Source organism: Perognathus longimembris, chromosome 3 (genome assembly GCF_023159225.1).
Source record: "Perognathus longimembris pacificus isolate PPM17 chromosome 3, ASM2315922v1, whole genome shotgun sequence".
NCBI classification, from domain to species: Eukaryota; Metazoa; Chordata; class Mammalia; order Rodentia; family Heteromyidae; genus Perognathus; species Perognathus longimembris.
In genome coordinates, this window is record NC_063163.1 from 61198831 (window position 1) to 61220205 (window position 21375).

At 41.9% G+C, this 21375-nt stretch overlaps 1 protein-coding gene across 1 annotated transcript in view; it reads left to right on the plus strand.

The window, feature by feature from the left end:
* Positions 1-2075: 2075 nt before the first annotated feature.
* The window catches only part of Sacs (sacsin molecular chaperone), a 57039-nt gene continuing 37739 nt past the window's right edge, over positions 2076-21375 (plus strand). Inside the window, exons 1-4 of the mRNA XM_048341650.1 lie at positions 2076-2226; positions 9670-9757; positions 11450-11535; positions 16631-16742. Of these exons, the coding sequence (XP_048197607.1) occupies positions 16727-16742 (16 nt within the window). The 5' untranslated portion in view covers positions 2076-2226; positions 9670-9757; positions 11450-11535; positions 16631-16726. The remainder of the gene's footprint in view (positions 2227-9669; positions 9758-11449; positions 11536-16630; positions 16743-21375) is intronic.

Below are 21375 nucleotides of genomic sequence, written 5' to 3' on the forward strand. Positions count from 1 at the left end.
CTTGCTTTTTTTGCTCAAGGCTGGCACTCTTGCACTTGCACCATATTTCAACTTCACATACTCTTCTGCATCGGAAGAAGCTCACCTCTTCCAAGAAGGAAAGGACAAGCATGATACATCACTTTCCCTTTAATGTCAATAAGGACAGATGGAAAAGCTTGAGAATTCTGTGTATTAGTTACTCATGCTAAGTTCTGAGTAAAACCACTTCTGGTGGAGGAGAGGAGGGAACAGTGTTCCTTTAGTGAGCGCCATTCTTTAGGGTTAACTCTCAAATTGAATTCTCTCTTCAGAATATTTAAAATATGATACTTCATTGGTAAATTTGGAATTTTTGTGTGTGTGAGATCAGGACTCCAACTCAGTACCCGATGCTCTCATTCATTGGCTGGAGCTCTACCAACTGAGCTATACTTCCAACTCCTTCAATTTCTTTAATACATGTGTTTTCTTTTTTGCCATGTATGTTTTATTTGTACCTGTAAGAAGCCAAAGGAAGGGGCTAGTGTTCACCAAAGCCTTAACAAGCCACACACACTTTCCAATTATAGGACTTTAGTTAAAGCTGTCTGGTGAAGCTAGGTGCTGGTGGTTCATGCTTGTGATCCTAGCTACTCAGGAGGCTGAGATCTGAGGATCATGGTTCAAAGCCAGCTTGGGCAGGAAAGTCTGTGACTCTTATCTCCAATTAACCAACAAAAAGCCAGAAGTGGAGGTGTGGCTCAAATGGCAAAGCACCAGCCTTGGGCCAAAAAAAGCTAAGGGGCTATGCTGAGGGCTTGAGTTCAAACCCCAGTATCAGCAGGAAAACGAAAACACAAAATGGTTGAGTGTTTTCACTACTGATTCTGTTTCCAGTAATGATGGAGAGAGACTCAGGTTACCCACAGTGGAAGAAAACTTGGCCCAAATAAGTGACAGATACTGTTAGCATGTCCGAGGATGTAACATGTATCCTTATGCATTTACTTTCCTGTTGGCTCTTTCCCCCAGCAAAGTGAATCACACATGTCCTTCTGTCTTAAAAAATGAAGCATAACCGCGGAAGACATTTGTGTTCAGTAACCACAGAGTTTCCCTCTCCTCCTGGCAGAAGTCACCATGATCAATCTTATTTGAAGGCCTTTCCATATATGTATTACAGATGAGAACGCAGACTCAGATGTTTGGTTCTCCATTTTTAGGCACTGTTCAACTCTACCAGAGGAAATGTGTTTCTTTTGCAGAAATGCATTCTGCAAATACCTCTGTCACATGTTAGAGGTCTCAACTTTAGTAAAGGGCAAGGAAGGGTCAAATAGGTTGGGGTGTGAGAAGGCTTGGCTCGGGGTGGGCGGGACCTAGCGGTAGGAGGCGGGGCATGGGAGGGGCCAGGAGGGTAGCTGTCTTTCGGTGTGGGCTCCCAGTGTGGGGGAGAGGGGCGTGGCTTGGAGAGGTGGGCGTAGACATGGCTATGGAGTAGTATGCAGGGGAGGGGCGCGTCTGGGGGGCGTGGCCTATCGTTCAGGGGCAGGTCCAAGAAGCTCGGCTTTTGGTGTGGTGTGGGCTCTGAGGGGCGTGGCCTGACCGGGAATGAGTGGCGGGGGCCTGGGCGGGTCAAGAGGATCCTCAGAAAAGTCGCACTGCGAGGGGCGTGGCCCGGCGGCCGGGGCGCCGCGGCTCCTTCGGCCTAACGGTCCCGGAGGGCGGGAGCGCGGCTGTGGGCGTGGCCTGGCAGGGCCGGGTCCCGCCGGATAGCGGTACTGCCGCCCGCGCTGCCCCCTCGGCGCTACCGCTCCGCCTCTCCACGGCGGCCGCTTCCTCCGGCATTTCCACCTCAGTTCGGGCTGCGGCGGCGACGCCGGCCTGCGCCATGAGGATCCCGCCCTCAGCGCCGGCTCCGGACCTCTGGGTGCGTCAGGTCCGGCTGTGAGCAGGCGTGAGGTCGCGGCGGAGGACGCCTGTCATGGGGGACAGGTAACCGTGGCCTGGCGGGGCCGGGCGGGGCGTGGGCCGTGTGGGCCACTCTCCCCCCGACCCCTCCCGCACATCCGGGTCCCGCGCGTGGTCACTCAGCCTCGCTCTCCCTCGCGCAGGTGGGTCCGCGTGACCCTGCTCCCGGGCTGCGTGGGCTGCAGGACCGTGACGGTGCCGGCGACCGCGACCGCGCGCGACCTCAAGCAGCGCATCTTCGCCCAGACCGGCTTCCCGGTGGTCGAGCAGCGGCTGTGGCGCGGCGACAGGGAGGTAGGTGGCCCGGAGCGTCCCCCGCGGAGCGTGCGGTCCGCAGCCCGAGCCTGGCGCCCCATTCGCCGCAGTTCCCTTCGGTGCCCCGCCTCTGCACTTCTGCATTCGTTCCGGCTCAGCCGGGTGTCTGGGGTTTGAACTCTAGGCTTTGTGCTTGCCCGGCTGGTTGCCCTCCCATTTGAGACACCGACCCCCCCCCGCCCCCAGCCCGAGAAACATTTTTGATGGGCGTAAGAACCCGAGTTTTAAAAAAGAATTCTGCCTGCCTGGTTGTCGTCTGTCCGTCCGTCCGTCCGTCCATCTATCTATGTCTATTAAACTATCAATTCCTTCCTTCCTTCCTTCCTTCCTTCCTTCCTTCCTTCCTTCCTTCCTTCCTTCCTTCCTTCCTTCCTTCCTTCCTCCCACCCATCCAATCATTCTCAGGCTTTGGGGGCCTGTCACTTAGCTTTTTGCCAAAGTTAACACTCTACCTACTTGAGCCACAGCTTCAATTCTGACTTTTTGCTTGTTAATTGGAGATAAGAGTCTCCTGGACTTTCCTGCCAGGGCTGCCTTTGAATATCAGTCCTCAGATCTTAGCCTCCTGAGTATCTAGGATGAATAGGCATGAGTTGGTGGCGCCTCCTCCCCGCCACACACTTTTTTTCTCTAAAATTTTTTTAAACATTTGAAGGCATCATTGTAGAAATGACTTAATCATTACTCATATTCTTTTTCTATTTGTGTTATAATGCTTTCACCATCTACATATCTTCTTGAAAGTTCCTTTTCTTTGCACTCTTTTTTTTCTTATTCTCCCCCTCTTCCCGCTCCCTCCCCCTTATTTTTTTGCAGATATAGGGGATGCAGCCTAAGGCCTTGCCCATGCTAGCTAGGCAAGCTCCTCCATTGTCTCTGGTTTTCCTGGCAGTGCTGGGGTTGAAACCCAGTGCCTTGCCTTTGCCAGGTAGTTGCTCTACCTTTGAGTTCCATCAGCCTTTGTCCTGTTTTAAAAGCAAAGAAAGTCAGGGCTCACAAGGATCTCCAAACATAATTTAATAGACAATCTATTATTTTGAGGAGGAAATTGAAAACCTCTGATGTACTCACAAATGACTTGGTAGACAAAAATTTTGGAAAAATACTATATTTCATATTGTCATATGTATCTTTAAAGATTTGTAAAAATTGTACAGTTTTCTGAAAGTGGATGTTTAAATTTTTATTATTTTAAGTAGTTGTGCAAAGGGGTTTCAGTTGAACAAGTCAGATTATGAGTACAATGCATCTTGATCAATGTTATCTCTTTCATCATTCTGAGAGGAGGTCTGATTAATTTAATCTTAGCTGTTGGCTCATATCTGTATCCCTAGCTATTCAGGAGGCTGAGATCTGAGGATTATGGTTTGAAGCCAGGCTGGATAGAAAAAAGTCCATGCTACTTTTATCTCCAATTACCCAGAAAAGACGCTGGAAGTGGAGGTGTGGGTCAAGTGCTATGATGCTGCTAGCTGGTAGTGAAAAAGCCAAGTAAGATTACAGGGCCATGAGTTCAAGCCCCAGTACCAGCACATTTAGAAATATTAATGTTTTATTTTAATAAATATATTTGTAATATATTATTTTAATAAATATATGTAAAATATATTTGTATTCTTATAAAACATCATTTCTAGGATTTTTTTTTTTTTGCCAGTCCTAGGCCTTGAACTCAGGGCCTGAGCACTGTCTCTGGCTTCTTTTTGCTCAAGGCTAGCACTCTGCCACTTGAACCACAGCGCCACTTCTGGCTGTTTCCTATATATGTGGTGCTGGGAAATTGAACCTAGAGCTTCATATATAAGGCAAGCACTCTTGCTATTAGGCCATATTCCCAGCCCCCATTTCTTGGATTTAAAAGGGTGCAAAGAGTTGAACGGGCACACAGGAGTACTTGAGCAATACACAATGGCTTGTCTTGTATTGGCTATCTTGCCCAATCAGAACCTCTCAGTGTAGTCAGAACTATGCATGTACTGTGCCTGGGTCATTTTTCTGGTTTCTTGCTCACCAACACAGAGAGTTACACCTCTCTCTCTCTCTTTCTCTCTCTCTCTCTCTCTCTCTCTCTCTCTCTCTCTCTCTCTCTCTCTCTCTCTGTTATTGGGGCTTGTGCTCCAATTAACCACCAAAAAGCTGGAAGTGGAACTGTGATTAAAGTGATAGAGTACTAGTCTTGAGTTTAAAGGATAAAGCACAGGGCCCAGGCTCTGGGTGCAAGCCCCAATATTGCGCGCACACACGCACAGTAGAGAAAAAGATGGAATTCTGGCAGTCTGCTACCACCTGGGTCTTGAGACTTTGAGGTGAGTGTAGTCTTGTGGAAGATATTTCAGAGCCTGGAGTCAGACCAAAATAGAATAATTCTATGGCAGAAATGGGTTTGGGGGTAGCTATTCAATCCCAGGAGATATGTATTGTTGATTAGTTTGATTTTTGTAGGTGGTTCAGCAGATGGCAAAACATAGAAGCAGCAACTGGGAAAATGCACAAAACAGAAGTGGGTAACCTAGATCCTGCTTCCTGTACTGCTTGTGGATATGTAACAGGTTCTTCCACTCTGGTTATAATGGGAGTGTAAAAAAAAAACATGACCTCTAACCAATTCTGAGGTTGCCACTTAATGGGGAATTTCAGTAGGTAGCTGCAGATCACAGGCTTTAGCTTTGTAGAGGAGAGGAAGAGAGATCAGTGCTAGGTAGGAAGTAGTTGATAGATGACATCTTTCTCTGTACTAAGTGGATAATGGTTGAGATCCGGTGAGCATTTACTTAATAAACTGCTAACTGTCCTCCAGACCCTGTACTAGGTATCTTATATTTTTTGAAACTTAGTACTTAGAAGAATCTATGAGTTCTTACTAGTCTTGAGTTGTAGAAGAATACTTCTCTGGTGCAGTGAGATGATGTATCAGGATTTACATCCATGTCTATGTGATTCCAAAGTCTGTGGGCTTTTCATGCTTCCACACTGTAGAGAATCTCCCAGGGTGTGTATTGGGAATAAATGAAATGCCAGGCTGTCTAAAATTTTTAAAGATGAATGGTTTTCACCATTAAAAAATGGACTTGAAAATGCAACAGTGAAGCTCAGGTAGAAAATGTGGACAGGACTGTATGGTTCTTATTTAAAGAAGGTGGGCCTGTGCCACCTAAAGGATCATCCCAACCAGATGCTGGAGGCTCACAGGTGTGAGCCTCTAGCTCCTACTTACTCAGGAGGTTGAGACCTGAGGACTGTGCTTCAAAGCCAGTCCAGGCAGACAAGGCTTTGAGACTTGTATCTCCAATTAACCACCAAAAAGGCAGAAGTAGAGTTGTATTCTTAAGTGGTAGATCACTAACCTTGAGCTCAAAAGCTCAGGGACAGCACCTAGGCCCTGAGTTTAAGCCCTAGTACAGGTGCACAAACCAAACTAAGGGTTATCTGTGTCTCAGCAGATCTCTTGGGAGGTTTCCTTTGTAATTTTTATGCTGCTCTGGACTTTTTCTATTGGAATTATTGGTGAAAACTCTAAATATTTCAGAATAGGCAGGAAACGAAAGCTGTTGCCACTTTCTGGATTTGGTTGGTGTTGGACTTAGCAGTAGGCACCTACCTGGTTCACTTGGTTCTCTACTACCTTCTTTCCTGGACTGGAAATGGAATTAGTGCTTCATTTTACTTCCCATCCAAAGACTGATCCTGTAAACTATATTTGTGCCACTTCTGATCCTCTTTATTTATAAAGAAAGCAGATTTCCTGAAGCAGGAAAGTTGAAGTATACTTCTTTTCTCTCCCTTAAGGGATCACAAATGCCCCGGCCCCAACTTGGAGCATCTTCCTGTGTCTTTGGCAGCTGAACAAAGGAAGGGGTGTTGGGAGATCCAGAGAGCCATTGATAATGTATTGTTTGCTCAAAAATCTGTAGAGTTATTATTTCCTAGCAAATTAAGGGGAGTGTCTTTGAGGCTTTTAAGGAAAAGCCAGATTGGCAAGGCTGAGATTCATATGTCCCTATTATTTTTATAACCTCCATTTAATAATTGACTACATGGGAGGCTGAGAACAGGAGGATCACCGTTTATGGAAGGCTTCAGAATAAAAATCCTCAAGACTCCCTTTCAACCTTGTAGCTGGGACCAGTAGGGTACACGTATCATCCTAAGCTACGTAGGAGACTGAGGTTGGGATGATCATGGTGACAGATTAACCTGGCAGAAAACTGGGAGATTCCATCTCCATAGAAGGACGTGAGGATGCAGGCCCATAAATCCCAAGTAGGTGGCCTCAAGTAGGTGGCTTGTGGCCTTTGTGGGAGTGTGATACTATTCTAAAAAGAACCATTGAAAATCAGATTGGAGTTGTGGCTCCACAATATTGTGCAGCCTAGCAACTCTGAGTTCGAACACTCAGTACTGCCAAAAAAAGATTGCAAGATTAAATTATGGTCACCTTTGGAGATTTCATATAGCACATCACATTGCATATGCATGATGAATTATACCAACATTGGAGTATCCAGGAAAGGCAGAGTCCTGCAAAAATCTCCCAAATATCATCTGCTGAGGACATGGGGTGGCTGAGGGCATCTGTTCTGCTCCCTTGCTTTTGGAGGGTCACTTCCCTGTACATAGAGATCACAAGCCGCATTTGCTTGTCATCTCCACACAGTCACCAACCACAGTTTAAGTTCATCAGTTAAGTCATCAGTTTAAGTTCATGTGGCTCTAGGAGGTGCCTTCTTCCTTTTTGAGTCCTTTATAAGACCTGGAAGTTTCTTCCTATAGTATAGGCTTCCCTCCCTCCTTCCCTCCCTCCTTCCCTTCTTTCCTTCCTTCCTTTTTATGTTGGTACTGTGGCTTGAACTCAGGGCTTCGTGTTTTCACTTTGCTTTTCCACTCAAGGCTGAAGCTTTACCACTTAAGCTAGAGATCCACTTCCAGCTTGTCGCTGGTTAATTGGATATAAGAGTCCCACAGACTTTCTTGCTTTGGCTGACTTTGAATTGTGATCTTCAGATCTCAGTCTCTTGTGTAGCTAAGGTTACAGACTTGAGCCCCTGGCAGGCTTCCCTTTTCTTTTAGTGCATTCTTGCTATGCTAGTCTCTCTTTTAGTAGTGAATTGACTGACAATACACTGACCTATGATGACATCACAGAGTGGAGAATCAGAAAACTGTCAGATTCTGCTTATTTCTGTGTATGTTCCTAGTCTGTCTTTTGCTTTCCTTTATCTTTATGTCGGCTAATTCTGTTATCTTTTTTGTTATCTTTCTAGTGTATGTGTTTGTGGATGTATATGTTTGAATTGCATATGTATACATATGCCTGTATTTATATGATGTTTACTTTTAGTTGCCTGTGAACTTTTTAAGTAGCATATCATTCTGTATGTTATAGTTTAGAATTAGCCTTTTCACTCGATATTGAATTATTCACCAGAACTATGTACAGCTTAGGTAATTCATTTTTCATCACTGTATAATATTCTATATAAATAAGTTATAGCATTTAGGTTGCTTTTCAATTTTTCTTTTTAATGACACCATGCTATGGATATTCTTACCCATATGGGCTGAAGCACCAATGGAAGACCTGAGCTGGTTTTCATAAGCTGGCCATATGGCTCATTGGGAACATGACTTAAAGATGTATAACTGAGGGAAGTATCAGTTTAGATAGGGTGATGTACAGAGTAAGGAGACCACATGGAAGATGGTATAAAGTCCACAAAGTGTGCAGTTTATGGGATTGGGAATGGAGAAGAGCAAGTTACATTGGAGAAACTGGGGGAAAATCCTGCTTAGATCTAGAAGGTAGTTGCAGATGTAGATTGCAGTTTGGACAGAGATCTCTCCAGCTGTGGTGACCATGTGGAGAGTGAGTTGTAGTTGAGAATGGAGATGAAGATGAGAGTGTTAGAGCAAAAGCTAGTGCCCGAGAAGATGTCTATTTGAGGTGTCTGGTGGATAATTGGAAATGTCCAGTGTTAACTTGGTAAGTGATGCAAGTGGCGCTGTGGTTCAAAGTGGTAGAGTGGTTTGAGCAAAAGAGCTCATGAACAGAACAGTACCCAGGCCCTGAGTTCAAGCCCCTTGACCAACCAAAAAAACCAAAAAGGTTGTGAATTGTGTCCTCTCTGCTCTGCCCTATCAGTGATGTGCAAGTTACAAAGTGGTCCTTCCCGTGAGCTTGGGAGGAATGTTCTGTCAACTAGATGTGGGGAGATTCCAGTAGACCTGGATGTTAACCTGGAGTTAACCTGGCTTTGGATTGCTTAATCTTTTAAAACATCTCTGAAAACCACAGCAATATACCTGTATCCTGATTTTGTGAGGAGCAGAAACATCATCACCAAAACAAACTTCAAGGCATTTTCAGGAAAGGAAATTTTGGGAAGCTTTGGTCCAAAGAAGCTTTAAAGGGTTAGCAGGCTTATCCATCCTTTCCTTGCACTCGTACTTTTTTTAAAATTTTTATAGCAGTATCCTTGGCAGGGTTTCCCAAAGTGTATATCTATAAAATAATAACCTATAAGGACTATTGCTTTATTATAGGCTATTATTTTTATAACAGGTTTTATTATAGGCTATAGAGCTATACATTGCTAAAATTTAGGAAATACTATGTACTACTTAGTATGAGGAAGTTACTATACATTTTAATATGTTGCATGTCCTAAAAATCAGATTGTTGCAATTAATTTCAAAACTTTTTTTTGTTTTCTAATATGTGCTGAGATCTCATGGAAAAAGTGATGATCAAAAGAATGGCTTTTCTTTTTTGTGCCAGTACTGGGACTTGTACTCAGGGAATTACTCAAGCTAGTGTTCTACCACTTACGCCACACCTCTACTTTTTTTTTTTGGTGGTTAATTGGAGATAAGTCTTATAGTCTTTTCTTCCCGAACTAGCTTTGTGATTTTCAGATCTCAGTCTCCTGAGTAACTAGGATTACAGGAGTGAGACAGTGGTGTTGAGCTTTCATTATTATTATTATTATTATTATTTTTGATACTGGTACTGGGGCTTGAACTTGGGGCCTCTTGATCTTGCTTGGCTTTTTCTGCTCAAAGCAAGCATGAATGTCTTTTCTTATATTAATGATCCAGGTTTACATTCAAATGTCAATTTGGGTTGAGAATGTAAGTCTCTGGATTCTGGTCCCAGAACCACACACAACACACGAGAGAATTATGTTATAGCAGAAATACATGCATCTTTATTTGTAAAAATTCTTTCGTCTTTAATGTTTAAATCCTTTAAATGTCTAAATAAAGATGTTGACTGGCTTTCTGTCCTCTGGAATAGCCACCTTTTCACAACAATTTATTTCCTAGTAAGAGTAGTTGACAAACATTACTTGAGTGTGTCCATTTTGATTTTCATAATTCTAGAGACAGTGTTGCTTTTCATATGTTTTGTGTCCTTTTTTTCAGTTGTCTGACTGGATCAAGATTGGAGATCTGACTTCCAGAAATTGTCATCTTTTTGTCAGCCTTCAATCAAAAGGCTTAAAAGGAGGAGGTATAATGTTGAGTTTTCCAGGAGTACATGCATATTTAGTTGCACAATAAATGTGTTTTAATACAAAATAGAGAAGAGCATGATTGTCAAGGACTGGGAGGAAATGAAGAGGTGCTGGTAAAAGCACACATCTTCAGTTATACAAAATAAATGAGGGCTGGGAATATGGCCTAGTGGAAGAATGCTTGTCTCCAAAATAAATGAGATCTCTTGGCACGACAGGACCTGATTACACTTAGCAGTACTGTATTATATGCTTACAATTTTACTAAGAAAGGTGCTCAAAAATTCTCAACATCAAGGGGCGTGATGGTAGCAGTAACATGGGTTGATAGTTTCATGGATTTGTACTTATTTCTAAATCCATCCTGTGTATATTCGGTAGCTTTTTGTATGGTAGTCTTATATCAGTAAAGCAGTTTTTACAAAGATGTTTTCAGAGAGAAATAAATGGAAGCGGGTGTGGGATTTCATGGGGTTATCAGGTCAGAGGAAATACGAGTTCATGGACTAGTTAGGTGAGGAGTGGGAGAGAAGTCTGGGAGTAGTCTTGCTCTTAGATAGTTGTACTAAAATTATGTAAATGAATTTATTCATATTGAATACCCTCAGTCCAGACTGCTCCTAAATCCAGAATTTGTTGAGTGGTGGCTTGATGGCACAAATTGAAAATTCCACATTTGACCTTGTGTACCAGTTCACAGTCAGAACCTGAGCACACTAACGACATAACATTACATCAGGCCATGTGTTTAAGAAAGTGAAAATGATCCACACACTAAGGCCATGTTTATACTGGGCCCCATCTCTAAGACAGTTCAGGAACTATATGGAGATATTCCAAAATCTGAAACACTTCTGACTCCATTAACTAGTTGAAAGACAGAGATGATTCTGATTTTAATCACCAACAACTTTGAAAATGGTACCCCTCCTGTCATCCATGTTGTGACCTGGCCAGTTTAAGAATTTCTTAGTATAGGCAAGGCTTAAGATAAGTACATAGACTAGGGAGCCATTGCCATGAGAACCACTGAATTTCAGAGCCAGCATAATCCTAGTGTGTTTGAGAGTATAGAAGCACCAATATCTTTGACTTATTGTTAGCTGGCATAGTACCTACAGCAAGTATCATTTATTTATTGATTTATTCTGGACAGTAGCAACACTTCTACTCCAATGCTATTTGATTTTTAATTAATAACCTTTTGTAATTGTATAGTTGTGAATTTTTTTGAAACTTAACTTGTAATCCAGTTAAAAATCTTGAAATCTGATAAAATTACATAACCAGGAAGGGATTGGGGGTGGGAGGGTGGTTCCTGGGGCTTGAACTCTGGACCTGGGCCCTGTTGCTAAGCTTCCTTTGCTTAAGGTTAGCACTCTACCATTTGAGCTACAGCTCCACTTCCAGCCTTTTTGGTAATTTATTGGAGCTAAGACTCTCACATACTTTTCTTCCCAGACTGGCTTTGAATAGTAATCCTCAAATCTCAGCCTCCTGATTAGCTAGGATTATAGGTGTGAGCTACCAGCACCTGGCCAGGTAAGATTTTTTTTTTGTACCAGGCCCAATAGTGAGATGCATGAAACCTTAACTTGCACAGTTATACTCAGAGGTAGAAGAAATGACACAGATGGTAAAGCATTCGATTTTCTCCTAAATAATTTAAAAGGTGTTCTGTGTTTTAGGTCGGTTTGGTCAGACAACTCCCCCTCTGGTTGACTTTCTTAAGGACATTTTGAGAAGATACCCAGAAGGAGGGCAGATCCTTAAGGTAGGTATGTTCTGTATTCACATGTGGCAGAAGTTAATAAAATGAGAAGTAAAATTACTTGGGAATCTTGTTCGTGGGTACATTGTTGAGGTCTGTGTAGATTGGAATGCATTTGTGTTCTTCCATGGCTGCAGCGATTGGCTGGGTAGGATGGGCTTAAGAGGGCAGTCAGTGTGAATCCAGGAATGCATGAGCTGCTGCATGCTGTCATCTAGCTTGTTGCTCCAGGACTGGTTATGTAGAGCACTGTGAGTTTCACACATCACCTGACCAATAGAATTCCAGTCAACTGAAGCAATAGAAAGGCCGTGTCAGAGGCCAGGAACCAGAGCCCATTTGACTCCCTTACTTTTGGACTGTGAAAATGGAAATAGGAAACTTGAGATGACAGATGGGGTTGGGATTGTGGTTGGCAGAGAATGAGGGAAAGAATTGACACTGATCAAGATGCATTGTACACATAAACTGACATGTTGAATTGAAACTCCTTTGCTGTTTAAATTAGCTGGGGCCAGTGCCTGAAGCCTGCAATTCTAGCTTCTCTGGAGGCTAAGATCTGAGGATTGCAGTTCAAGCCAGCCTGGGCAGGAAAGTCTGTGAGATTCTTATCTCAATCACCAAAAAGCTGGAAATGGAGCTGTGGCTCAAGTGGTACAGTCCTAGCCTTGAGCAAAAAAGCTTAGGAACAGTACTCATTCTGAGTTGAAGCTTCAAGACTGGCATTAAAAAGAGAGAAATTATTTAAGAAATAATTTTTTATTAGCTTGATTAGTTGTTACAAGGGGTTTCATTGCCACATTGTTACACACATATGATATATGCACTTAGTGAATACAAACAAAAAACAGATACCTGAGCAATCAGAAAGCAGCAAAGGAAGGTATGGTTATGTACAATAAGGTACTTCCTTCATTAGTTGTAAAAGTAGGTCAGTAATATGCATTTTCCTTCTCATTCAGTTGTTTAGTATTTATTATCTTTAGTACCTTAGCCCTCACTTCATTGTCTAGTGATGAATTTTTAGAGGATGGGGACTGGGTGTTTGACACCATGTGGTGATGCATGGATAGGCTCTGTGTGAACCTTGTGTTAGTTTAAAAATTTATTTGTTTTTATTTAAAGTGATGTACAGAGGGGTTATAGTTACATAGGTCAGGTAATGAGCACATTTCTTTTTGAAGAGTGTCACCTCTTCTATTTTTGGATTGATCTGTTAATGTGAGAAGAAGATGGTTTGGGGGTTGTCACAGGTGGGGAGATGTGAACAGAATGAATTCAGAATGAGGGTTTAGTTGTTGGTTAGAGGAACTGGGTCTCACTGATATAGAAGTGAATGCATGGCTTTGTTGCTTTTGTTTTCTTTTTGTCTTCTTTGTTCATTTATCTGTATTTGGGAGAGTAAAGGGGCCACAGAAATGGAAGAACAGAGGGTAAATACATGCAGCAGTGGTACTCACTAGACATTATTTTGAAAATGAACTGTACAACTTGTGGGTCGAAACAGGAGGAAAAAACTGGGAGAGACGGAAAGAAGGGATGACATTGTCCAAAAAGAAATGTACTGATTATCTGACTCATGTAACTGTAACTCCTCTGTATATCACATTTTTTTTTAAAAACTTCTTTTTGCCAGTCCTGGGCCTTGGACTCAGGGCCTGAGCACTGTCCTTGGCTTTTTGCTTAAGGCTAGCACTCTGCCACTTGAGCTACAGCGCCATGTCTGGCCTTTTCTATATATGTGATGCTGAGGAATCGAACCTAGGTACGGCTTCATGTATATGAGGCAAGCACACTTGCCACTAGGCCATATTCCCAGCCCTGTATATCACTTTTATAATAACAATAAAAAATAAAAATAAAAAAGAAGTGAGTGCGTGGGACTGGGAAACATGGAGAGGTTTCAACATCTGGCAGGCATCTGGGTGTTAGTCCACTTGTTATATATGTATGTGTATGGCAGCCAGCTCAGCAGAGTTTGTTCCTGGCACTCTGTGCTAGATTCAGTAAAGATGTTAGGAATGTCCTGTACTTCTTCTTACCCCCTTTTGTGAGGCTAATAGAACTAGCTAGCTAATTAACTAACTGGAACTAGTTCAGTTGTTCTTTAGGGACTTGGCCAAGGGTATTTGGGAAACATGCAGCTACTTCCCAGATCACTTTGAAAGCAATCCCCTGTGGGTTACAGCTGGAGAAAGCGTCCCATCTTGCTTTTCATACAACTTGTGACTGATAGCTGGAGCCTGGAACTTAAATTGAAGATATTGTATCCTCAGGTTTTTTTTCCATCTCTGCTTCCTAAAATATACACAAATCTGAATGTAAACCAGATCTAGACTCTAAATTATTTTTTTCATAAGATAAACTTTAGTTTTGTTACCTATCTAGTGATTAGTGTTATTCCATAACATTACAGTGTAAATAAGCTTGTTATTATACAAATTAACAAACTAAAGATCCAGCCAGGTGCTGGTGCTCACATCTGTAATTTTAGCTATCCAGGAGGCAGAGGTCAGAAAGATCATAGTTTAAGGCCAGCCTGAGCAAAAACTTTGAGACTCCATTTCCACCAGTAGCTAGGTGTGAAATTATGAGCCTATTATCTCAACTATGGGAGGCTGAGATCAGGATGATTGTAGTTCCAAGCTAGCTTGGGCAAAAAACTTTTCAAGACTCCATCAAGTAGATAAAAAGCTTCAGTATAGTAGTTGGTGCCTGACAGTACAGTACAGTCCAGTTACAGTAGTAAGTGTAAATAAGATGGTTGTGGCCTAAGTTGACTTGTGCAAAAAGCAGGACCCTATGTCAAAAGTAATCAGAGAAAAAGGTCTAGAAATGTAGCTCAAGTGGGAGTTAGCTTCCTTACAAAGCCCTTAGGTTTGTTGCCCCAAATAAAATTAGAGATGCTTTGAGAAATAGGATGTAAATAGGAGGCAGTAGCTGATAAGCTGTAGGAGGGTTGTGTGATTGATTCATTGTTTATATTTGGATTCAATATTTGTTAGGCTTAGACACCAGCTTTTGAGGGTCCTTTCTGAATTGAATCCTGATCTCAAACCTTGCTTTTCAATTCTGTGCCATTCCCAGTCTCCTGTTAGAGGTTTGGACCTTGAAATGTGCTCTGACGACAGTACAGTATAAGCTGTCCTCAGCCCCTAGCCATTCTTACCTTCAGAATAGTGGTCCCCAGGTTCTTAGGAGGTAAAAGGTCCCTTGCTGCCATGTTAGAGACTCATGAGTTTTCTTATACAAGGTGATTTGTTTTGTCTCCAACCACACACCCATTTAAAACATTAGCTCTCAGTTTGGTTTGGTCTGAATCAGAGCTCATTTCCAAAATGATCAGCTATTGATTTTTTTTCCCATATTTAAGACAAATCTAGAGAATAAGCTGGTGGTAATGTTGTGTGATGATGATGGGTTTGGCTTGGGGGATTGAATCCTGTTTGCCCCTGGAGCTCCCTTCAGGGGATCAGAGGACATTTTTTTTTCTTGGTGGTCAGGGTTATAGATTTATACCAAGTAGTAACTGCTGGATATAAATGTTAAGTTTTACTCTTTCATTTCTACATGACAGGTGTTTGTCCATCCATTCATTCACCCATCACCCAAACCCAGTCACTCTCTTTTGTGAAAATACAAGGACTAGAACTCAGGGCCTTACACGGTTGCTTGGCTTTTGGGCTTACAACTAGCACTTTACCACTTGAGCCACAGCTCTACTTCCCGCTTTTGTTTGTTTGGTTTTGTTTTTGTTGCCAGTCCTGGGGCTTGAACTCAGGGCCTGAGCACCGTCCCTGGTTTCTTTTTGCTCAAGGCTAGCACTCTGCCACTTGAGCCACAGCGCCACTTCCGGCTTTTTCTCTATATATATGTGGTGCTGAGGAATCGAACCCAGAGCTTCATGTATACAAGGTGAGCACTTTACCACTAGGCCATATTCCCAGCCCATATATATATATATATGTATATATATATACATATATATATGTATATATATATATATACTTTTTTTTTTTTTGCCAGTCCTGGGCTTTGGACTCAGAGCCTGAGCACTATCCCGGGCTTCTTTTGCTCAAGGCTAGCACTCTGCCACTTGAGCCACAGCACCACTTCTGGCCATTTTCTGTATATGTGGTGCTGGGGAATTGAACCCAGGGCTTCATGTATACGAGGCAAGAACTCTTGCCACTAGGACATATCCCCAGCCACTTCCTGCTTTTTACTTGTTAATTGGCTGGCTTTAGATCTCAGTCATGAGCTACTAGTGCCTGGCTCACTCCTTCTTTTAGGAAAGGACTAAGTCAGCCAGGCACTGGTGGCTCACACCTGTAATCCTAGCTGCTCAGGAGGTTGAGATCTGTGGATCCTAGTTCAAAGCCAGCTCAGGCAGGTGAGTCTGAGATTCTTATTTTCAATAAGCCTGCAAAAAACTGAAAATAGAGCTGTGGCTCAAGTGGTAGAGCATTTACTTTGAGGAAAAAAATCTCAGGACAGCACCTTGGGTCTGAGTTCAAGCCCCAGGACCTCTACCAAGAAAGAAAGAAAAGACCAAGTCAGTCTTGATCATTATGAGGTTTTCTGTTTAGTGCAAAAGAACAGTGTTTCCATGTTTAGCTTTCAAGAAAGAGTACAGCTTATTAAGAGTCATACAAACGATACTAAATGGTTTCTTTTTTTTTCTTTTTAAAGCAGGTAAGTTTAATAAGCAAATGAGAACTGATGCCTACTTTTGGAAACTGCAGTAGCTTGAAGGTATCTCCCACAGAGAATATGTACAGATTTTAGAAATGGCAGTTTCTTTAGAACAGTTTCTTTAGAGAGACAGAATTGTAAGTAATCCTGGAATTTGTATTTAGAATCTAAGTGACTTGCAGGTGAATTTCAGGCATATTAGTTGGAGAAGGCTTTGACAACCATACTGTTGCTTGTATGCAACAATGACTGCACAGACCTCGCCAGAGATGAAAGCCATGATGCCAGCAGTGGGTTTCTGGGATTTTAGTATATGTACTCTTTAGTAGTGGAGGCAATACAATGACATGTGTAGATTACTCTATTAATAAGTGTAATTCTTTTTGGTGTATTTCATGGTTAGGAATTAATTCAGAATGCTGAAGATGCTGGGGCCACAGAAGTTAAGTTTTTATATGATGAAACACACTATGGAACGGAGACTCTGTGGTCGAAAGATATGGCGCAGTATCAGGGTAAGAGCCAATCATTCGGAGCAACTTATTTTTTTGTATTAGTGGGTGATTTTTGAAGAGTTATAATACATTGCTAATACAACAATCTAATTATCATTTTGGCATGCTTAATTTAGTTGTTTCTCTGTGCTTGGTGTGAAGGTTGGTATTTTTAGAAAATAAGGAAAAATCTCTGAACAAAATAGCAAGCCTTTTACTCCACTCATTAAATGTGTATTTGATAGTATCACTGAGAGAAATGGACATCTTTGTGTGACTAACGCTGTTAGCTTCGAAGGGGTTGTAAGATGTGTGTTTCTGCTTTGGACATCATTAAGACAGACTTAAGGAGAAGAAGAAGGAAGAGAAAAGAAAAGACAGAGAGCCAATGAACTCTGGATAGCTGACTTAAACTCTGTGCAGAGGAGTTAAAAAGAATCTTCCTAACTTTTTAGTGTGGCTCCAAAGTACATGATGATTGTGAATAACTGTAAAAGGATAGACATTTACGGAGATAAAGGGTTAGCTCATTTTCCCAGACTTAATTCCTAAGAGATATAAGTCATAGTTTTTTTTTTAAAAAAAAGACTTATTGTCAGGATGATGTACAGAGGGGTTACATTTACATGCTTAAGGTAGTGAATACATATACATTTCTTGTCATACCTGTTATCCCCTTCCTCATTTTTCTCCCTCCCCCCCAGCCCTTCACCCCACCCCCTTGCTTTCTTAATTATTTTTTCAAAAACCAAAATTTAAAATAAACAGAGATCTTATCCTTAATGTCCATTGTCACTCTAGTCTACAGTGCTTATGTCCTCTATGATTAGTAAGTGTAAAACAATTCCTTCCAGCTCAGGTGATATATACATATACGTCTCTTTTCTTTTGCTTCGAAGTCACATAGTTTTTAAAAAGTAATCATTATTGTGAATTAAATAGCATTTATTTCAGCTATTACAGTCATTCTTGGATAAATTTTGTGATTTGGAAATTGTACTTTTCTTTATATAAAAAGAGATGTGTAGGATGTAGGAACGTCAGGAGGCCTGCATTCTGTTTTGACTCTAGTCAACTTGCTGATTTCTGGCCAGTCATCTTAGGGGTTGCATCATTTTATAATGGGAGGATTAGCTTACAAGAGGATAGGCTCCAAGTCTTTGATTTAATGTAATCATAGTAGAAAGAGATCAGTTTGGATCAAGGACTTCGTACTGAGTTCCTGTACCTACCCAGGGCTACACAATTCAATAGGCACAAAGACAGCACGTGACACCTCTGATCCTTATGCTTATCATGCTCCCCTCCAAATAAGAATAAGGGCAAATTCTGCCTCCCAGTTATTTGAGGATGATGAGCTCGTAGGTGTGATGATGTTCACGACAGGTGGCATTTTGAATAAGCTGAGTTTATGCATATTTAGAGACAGGCTTTTCAAAAGTGACATCAGATTGGCCAATTTAAAGTGAAAGTAGACATGTAAAAGGAGGTAGCAGTGATCTTTGTATTTCATAACATTGATCCAGGGCTCCCTGTATTCTTGCATGTTTGAAACTGTTTTCCCTTGCATTCAGATGTGAGTAGTCTTCTCCTTGGATCACCAGCTTCCCATTTGTAGGTGAGACACTTAATGTTCCTTCTGAGAACTTTTGTGTCCATTATGTTCTTGTTCCTTCTCTTGTGGGGAAACAGGAGGCTCAGATGTCCACATCAGATGCCCAAGAGTGGGAGATCTTACCCAGCATCAGTTCAATAAGGCTTTCAAGGACATAGTTAAGACAAGTGAGGGGAGCACAGGGAGGTCCTGTTGTCCCGTGAGTCAGTATACATGTTGGCCTGGGTTTATCAGGAATGGTCTCTGATACATGCAGACCATTGCTTATACATAGGAAGCGATTTAGTCATAAAACACGTCCACTTCTCTCTGATCACATTGCTTGTGATTCTCAAGGGATTCTGCCTCATAGTATACAACTTCCAGACTTATTTATAGTAAACAACCTTCCAAAAGTACCCAGAAGTTAAGTACTCTCTTCCTAGTAATCACTATGAGTATGTTTGCCCAGCATGTTTTATAAGGACACTGGGCCGGGCCATCTCTTTGTTGTATATTACTTAGATAAAGGGACGAAATAGATCATATGTCTCTGCTATCTCTTTTCTTCCCAGACATACTTTTTTTTTTCTCCTTTCATATCTCACTCTCAGAACCAGAAGTGCCGACTTTGGATCCAGTTAGATGGTGGGGTATTTTAATTTCAGTTAGAGTTCAGGGAGAGAGCGATCCAGCGAGACCTCAGGTTAATTGGAACAAAGGCAAAAATACATGGCTTCTCATTTAATTCCAGAATGAATGTGACTAGAATTATATCTGGATTAAACATATTCAGTGATGACTAGCTTTTCTCTGCTAGATGCAGAGATTGGCCATACTTGGCTGTGTTTTGGTGGGCTGGTTTTTGTGCATCTTTGTGTATCATTCTGTGGCCCAGGGCAGGCCGCTGGCTGGGATGCTTTCCAAGTCATTCTTCCTTTTATGATCTGTGCTGATAGTGTAGGATGTGAACCAGCAGGGTTTTATTTATTTATTTAGTGTGTGTGTCACACTGAGGCTTGAACTAAGGGCCTGAGCACTGTCCCTGAGCTTTTGTGCCCAAGGCTAGTGCTCTATCACTTGAGCTTCAGCTCCACTTCCTGTTTATTGGTGGAATGGAGATAAGAATCTTAAGGACTTTCCTGTCCTGACTGACTTTGGACTGTGGTTCTTAGATCTCTGTCTTCTGAGTAGCTAGGATTGCAGTCAAGAGCCACTGGCTCCTGGCATGAACCAGCAGTTTTAACATCTCCAGAAACTCTCAGAGAGTGGGGTTGAAGTGCTTCTTTACTTGAAGTGAGGTTGGTTTATGAGAAACACTATTTGAACTTGTCAGACAGTAATGTTGTTATTTTGTAATTTAATGGGTATTGAAAGTTAGCAGTCCAGCAGTAAAGGCTGCCTGCCAGCTTTCCTGTAGATAGTGGGAAGGAAGGTGGATGTTCTTTCTACCCATGTTTCATTGTTTGTCCCCTGCTGGATTCTTCATTCCCTTCCACAAGTCTTAAAGGTAGATGAGCTCTTTCGAGATTCTGGCAAGTGTTCTCTCTCAGGCCCGGTGTTGGATGGTGTGGGTCTATGGTCTTTCTTTCTGTGTCTTCGGTATTTGTTGTAGACATATGGAATAGGCAGAGCCACCCTCTGCTTACTCAGTACCACTTTGAATCATCTGGGTAATAAGACATTTATTTTACACTTTACTTGTAAAGTTACCTATTCTATAGCATAAAACAGGTGCTTTTATGTTAATGACTTATAGTGTCAAACATGAATATTATTAGAAAGCATCTGAAACTTGTAGGTATCTGTTGGGTGCTGAGCTGAGCCTTGGCTTGTACTGTTTTCTTGGATCCTTGGCATTCTTTCATGGGCAGATAATGTTTTTATCCTTGTACAGATGAGGAGATAGCTGTGGTTATAGTTGGTGATGGTCAAGCAGGTAGCATCCGGCCTTGCCTGTGTCTGCTATGTGCTTGTCTCTTGCATAGCAGCCTTTGCAACATGTCCACTGTCATATCCCAACATTCACCACCGAGATGTGGTCACAGCATATGTGTGAAACAGACCTGGCCCATAGCAGTGTGTGGGCATGGTCTTAAAGGAGCAGCATCTGGGGGTATCAGGAAGTTCTTCATAGTCTATTTGCATGGTGCTTACAAAGTCTGCTTGCATTGTAGGACTCTGTGTAGGTATATATGAAGATCTCTGTGCTTTTCTGGGTACATGATATACTTGCATAGCTTTCTACTGGAAAACATTGTTCCTCCTTAAAGAACAATGAAAAATACAGTTGAATTTGTCAAAGAATGCTGTAGCTTCTGGAGATAGGTCTCAAAACAGAGTTCCAAAACTACTTGTGTAGAATTATTAATATAACCAATTTTGGAGATTGAGTGGTATAATTCTGGAACATTTAAATATTTGTCATATTAATGTCTTTAAGTTCTGTAAGTAGTGCCTTGTATAGAAAGTGAAAACAATAATAGCATAAATTGACAGTTACTAACATAACTATAGGATTATTTTTCACTTTATGAAATGTCAGCAAAGTTTCTTTGCATAGCAAGTCTCCTTACTATGTTTTAAGTTAACTGTGTTTTAAAAAACTTGATTTATGGGCTGGGAATATGGCCTAGTGGCAAGAGTGCTTGACTTGTATACATGAAGCCCTGGGTTCGATTCCCCAGCACCACAAATATAGAAAACAGCCAGAAGTGGCACTGTGGCTCAAGTGGCAGAGTGCTAGCCTTGAGCAAAGAGAAGCCAGGGACAGTGCTCAGGCCCTGAGTCCAAGGCCCAGGATTGGCAAAAAAAAATAAAATTGATTTATGGTGATGCTGATGCTGATGCTGGTACTGGAGCTTTGAACTTAGGGCCTCTCATTCTTGCTTGGCTTTTTTGTTCAAAGTTGGTGCTCTACCACTTGAGACACACCGCCACTTCCCCAGAATGATTTAACTATGCTATTTGAAGCAGTTTTCACTAAGTATGGTGCTGTGTCATAATAGCTTTGTTTTCCCCACATTTTTTGGTATCTTGTTTCATAGTGCCCTTCATTTC